The sequence below is a fragment of the Pteropus vampyrus genome, unplaced genomic scaffold, assembly GCF_000151845.1.
Source record: "Pteropus vampyrus isolate Shadow unplaced genomic scaffold, Pvam_2.0 Scaffold94, whole genome shotgun sequence".
Classification (NCBI taxonomy): Eukaryota; Metazoa; Chordata; class Mammalia; order Chiroptera; family Pteropodidae; genus Pteropus; species Pteropus vampyrus.
Genome location: NW_011888875.1, coordinates 1,502,042 through 1,506,718, shown reverse-complemented (window position 1 = coordinate 1,506,718; position 4,677 = coordinate 1,502,042). Strand labels below are relative to the sequence as shown.

General features: G+C 48.6%; 1 protein-coding gene across 1 annotated transcript in view; it reads left to right on the top strand.

Moving 5' to 3' along the window:
* Nucleotides 1–4,677, top strand: part of LOC105294778 (triple functional domain protein) — a 51,647-nt gene that overhangs the window by 28,380 nt on the left and 18,590 nt on the right. Inside the window, exon 12 of the mRNA XM_023532944.1 lies at nt 2,478–2,671. Coding sequence (XP_023388712.1) covers nt 2,478–2,671 — 194 coding nt within the window. The remainder of the gene's footprint in view (nt 1–2,477; nt 2,672–4,677) is intronic.

The following is a 4,677-nucleotide window of genomic DNA, read 5'->3' as shown; positions in this document are numbered from 1 at the left end:
TAGTATCCTCAAGATATTCAGAACCAGCATCTTTTTTTTAACTTGACTGTTGGGTAAGGAGACAGGAGAAGTTTTTATTTTTCTCGCCTACTGTTTTGCTAGAGATTTGGGTTTCAAGTTCTTTTGCCGTGGCTCTCAAAAAAGCACGCCCACGCTCTCCCGGAGAGCTTCTGAAAACATGGATCCTGGTGCATCTCTCCCTGGGTCCCGCCAACAGGCCAGTGGTTTATACAAAAGTTGGCAACAATTTTATTTAGATTAATTGTCCTCTTTGGGGCCAAAAACTCATGATAACAAAAAGAAAAACTTAAGCTGTATAAATTAATAGACGTATATGTTAATTTGTAGGAGGAAACTTTAAAGAAAACAACTTCATGTATCTTAATGTGTTTTCTCCTCTTCCTTTGCCCCTTTTACTCGTTTTAGGGTAAAATTGTTGCCCAGGGCAAGCTGCTCTTACAAGACACATTCTTGGTCACAGACCAAGACACGGGACTTCTGCCTCGCTGCAAAGAGAGGCGGGTCTTCCTCTTCGAACAGATTGTCATTTTCAGTGAGCCACTTGACAAAAAAAAGGGCTTCTCCATGCCAGGATTCCTGTTTAAGAACAGTATCAAGGTACCGTGTGTTTATAACTTGGGTAATGCAGTGTTTTCTCAAGGGCGCACGTGGTGCCGGTCACGCCGATGGACTGTTTCCTTTCTAACGATGATGTGTCCTGATCCTTAGTTTACTGAATATTTGGAGAATTTTCTAATACGGTTCAGACCCTTTAAATTCACCACATCTGCCTCTGGTCCCTTTCTACAGTGGCCTCTCCCTCACGAGTTTCTGTGTGGCCACTGCTGCTCCTTTTTACCGTGATGAAGACTGGTCTAGGTGTTTGTGTTCCACCTTCTCCAGGACCATGTACAGCTTATGTAAGTTCAGAGGCACAGATTCGGAGCGTTGCTCTGGGACCAGGGCAGAGAGCTCACCCTATGCCTTGCTCTTCCCTCCCTCCAACAAGGACATAGCGTCTGTCCAGCAAGGACATACTGCGCTCAGTGCGGGCCGTGGGCTGCAGACACGGAGGGGTCAGGAGCCTGTACCCTGGACTAGTTTGCTCTCTGATAGAAAAAGACAAAGAAAGTAATTGCAAATAGCCACGAGTCCTGTAAGGGTTACAGAGAAAAGCGAAGGAAGAGGCCTGAGGTCCCAGCAGAGGGTCCCTGGGAGGTACAGCCTGCCCCCCACCACCCGCCCCCCCATTCTTCCTCTGCAGCTGTGCAGGTCCTGAGGTCAGAGCAGGGACATGCTTCCTTGTGCCTAAGCTGACAGGGTCCCTTTCAGGAACAGGGAACCTCTTCGATCGTCTGAGCCAAGGCCTCGGCACACAGGCGGGACACTGCACCTCGTTCCATCCAGTGCCACACTTAGGCATCTATTTGGCCGCCTCCAGCAGCAGCCTCCACGCGGCCTCCCACTTCAGGCCGGGGGCGGGTCTTCTGCCCAGCGAGCCTGGGGAGGCGTTAGAGCCAGGTGACATGAAGCTGGGCTGCGGGCCCTCTCCTGTCTCACAGCATTCCCGCCGTCCCGCCCGTTCGAGGCCCGTCCGTGGTCACCGCTGCACACCCATCCCTCGCCTGCACGTCTCATCGTTCTTTTCCTAAGTTTCTTGACAGAAAAATCACTCTGTCACCATAGAAATTCTCTTTATACACTAATTTACATATTCTGCTTCAGAAAAATTGTTTTACGTGCCATGTCACACATAACTCCATGACACAAGTTATATTAATATTCAAGATTTTTTAAATGGCGTCATTTTCTTCCTGGAGAGCTGATAAACACTGGGTCTTTGTGTAGGAGGTTTGCAAACAAGTAATCCCAGGCCCACTTTTCTAATTAATTGTTCAAACTACTGGTTAAACTCTTGTTAATCTCCCTGTAGCAAAGTGTGGTTGTTTCAATTCTGACATAGGATGAACTTTACTTTGCAGCCGACCAGTGGGAAAAAATGTGCTTGAATGTTTTTATTGTGGTAAAATGTGCATAACATAAAATTTACCGTCTCAACCATTTTTAAATGTATAGCTCAGTGGCATTAAGTGCATTCACGTTGCTGGGCAACTGTCACCCTCCCCACCCCACCCCCCCACCTCACCTCTCTTCATCTTTCAGACTGAAACTCCATACTCATTAAACACTGACTGTCAGTCCCCTCCCGCGCAGCCGCTACCATTCTACTGTCTCTATGAACTTGACTACGCTAGGGACCTTGTCTGTGTGGATGTCTTTTTATGACTGGCTTCTTTCACTTAGCCTACAGTCCTCCAGGTCTGTCCATATCCTAGCACATGTCAGACGGCCCTTCCTCTAAGGCTAAATAATATTCCACTGTATAGACCACATTTCATTCATCCATTCATCCATCGATGGACACTTGGGTTGCTTCACCTTTTGTCTATTGGGAATAATGCTTTAAATTTTTGCAGGTGAGTTGCCTTTGCCTAGAGGAAAATGTGGAAAACGACCCCTGTAAATTTGCCCTGACATCGCGGACGGGCGACGTGGCGGAGACCTTCGTTTTGCATTCGTCCAGTCCAAGCGTCCGGCAAACGTGGATCCATGAAATCAACCAAATTTTAGAAAACCAGCGCAATTTTTTAAATGGTGAGTGTGTTCTGTGACTGGGCGTGAGTTTTCTTTCCCCTCACGCACTCGTTTCCGTTTCCCTTTTCTCTCCCACGTACAAAAGACGACGACAGGACCGACCGAGCACTCACGCTGTGGCCGGCGCCATTCTAAGCCCCGGCGGCACGCTGCTCCCCTGCATCGTCACAGCCACCGTGTGTGGCAGGCACTCCTGTTACTCCCGTTGCGCAGCTGAGGAAACTGGAGCACAGAGTGGATTAACGAGTTGCCCAAAGTTCCCCAAATCGTTGGCGGCAGACTCAGGACTTCACGTGGACTCTGGCTCCCAAGCACCTGCCCTCGTAGCTGCCCTGTTCTCTCCTGTCCCACGTGGTCTCCCACAGCCTGTGTGCACCAGAGCCCTGTCCTAATTCAGGGATGCATGAGAACTGAGGCAGCAGATGGAACTGGCCAGACATGTTGGGGACAGTCTCAAGTGCAACTTTAAAATTTGTGTTCATTGCATTGGACATCCAAACCTGTCTCCTCCTTAAAACAAGACATAGTACCTTCCATGACATGAGTGATTATAGAGGTTCAGAAGAATAATAACACAATGCAACAATAAGGTGCAGAACACCTCAGGGGTTAGTGCCCTCTCCACCCTGGGAGTGACTACTCTGACCTTACATTGTGGATAACTACTGTGACTTTACATCTGTGACCTAACACCGCTTGCTTCTCTTCGTGACTGCTGACTTCGACTCCGGCTGTGATTTGGTGATCATTGAAGATCTCCATGACTTTTCTTTGTCTTTTCATCCATGTCCATGCTCTATGTCTGTGCCTCAGTCCAGTAAGACATCGTAATTTCTTTGTCATCACAAAACTACATTCACACCTTGTGTGACAGTCAAGAGCCAGAAACACAGGCACTCGGTGAGAAGACAGGATCATGTGGCATTTGGAGCCAGATGGTAATGAGCTGCCTGGCCGTGAACTCCAGGCTCCTGTCCAAATCATAGACTGATCATTTTTTCCACTTGCAGTTAGAATTGGATGCGTGAGATTAGGGAATGGTTCCTATGTATGCAGAAAAAAGTTTAGCTCCTCTGACAGTGAATGCTAGACTCTAAACGTAGTGTTTTAAGTGGTGCATTAAATGACGATCTACAGCATGTAACTATTGGGAAATCTCTATTAAACTTTTACAGTCTTCTTTAAAATAAAATGAACTGCTTCCAAATTGCCAGGTAAGTCGGCCATGCTGTATGGTTCCCTGGACACTTGGTCTAGGTAGTGATTCCAGAGGATCGAATGACATCAGGACTGGAGCAGAAGCTCTGGGCTTGGCAGCCCCCCTGCTCTCTCTCCCCCCTTATTCCTGTGAGAGGCTTTGGCCAAGGGGGAGTTTGTAAAATGTTATTTGGCTCCAGGATGCTTTTTCACACATGCCTGATGCCTCCCAGGCAGGAAGGGGCTATGCCTGATTGTTGTATTTCTAAAAGGTTTTTACACTTTACAAATCTGTTTCCATGTATCTCATTTGGCATATTTCCTGGGGTTTCCTGCCGATGATTATGTAACAAAGTAATCACTAAAGCCAAGAGGGGAGATGGCTTCATGACCCACGAGGGAGTTTGCAGAGCTCTTTCCTTCCTGTCCCATGTCTCTCGTGTACAGACTGCAAAACAAAGCAGTCCATACCCCACTGCCGTGTGGGGACCAGGAGACTCCTTAACTCCCAGCCAGGCTCTTTGCCTAACCGGTCTCTGGTGTAAAGACCTTTGCGGCCGCTGGACTAACCTTTCCCAGGGTGCAGGAGCCAGCTGGTACCTGTGGGCTCCCAGTCGTCTCCCCTGGCAGCACAGGGCCTCCCGCAGTTTGTCAGCGGTCCTCTGGCCTATTCCATTTCTTCCCATTTGGCAGGGATGCTAAGGCTCTGCCTGCTGCTCCCGGGCAGTTAAAATCTCCCTCACACTTGTCTGCATTCACTGCGCACTTCTGGCCTTCTCCTGCCCCCCACCGACTCACACACTCCCTCGATCAAGTCCGTTTAAC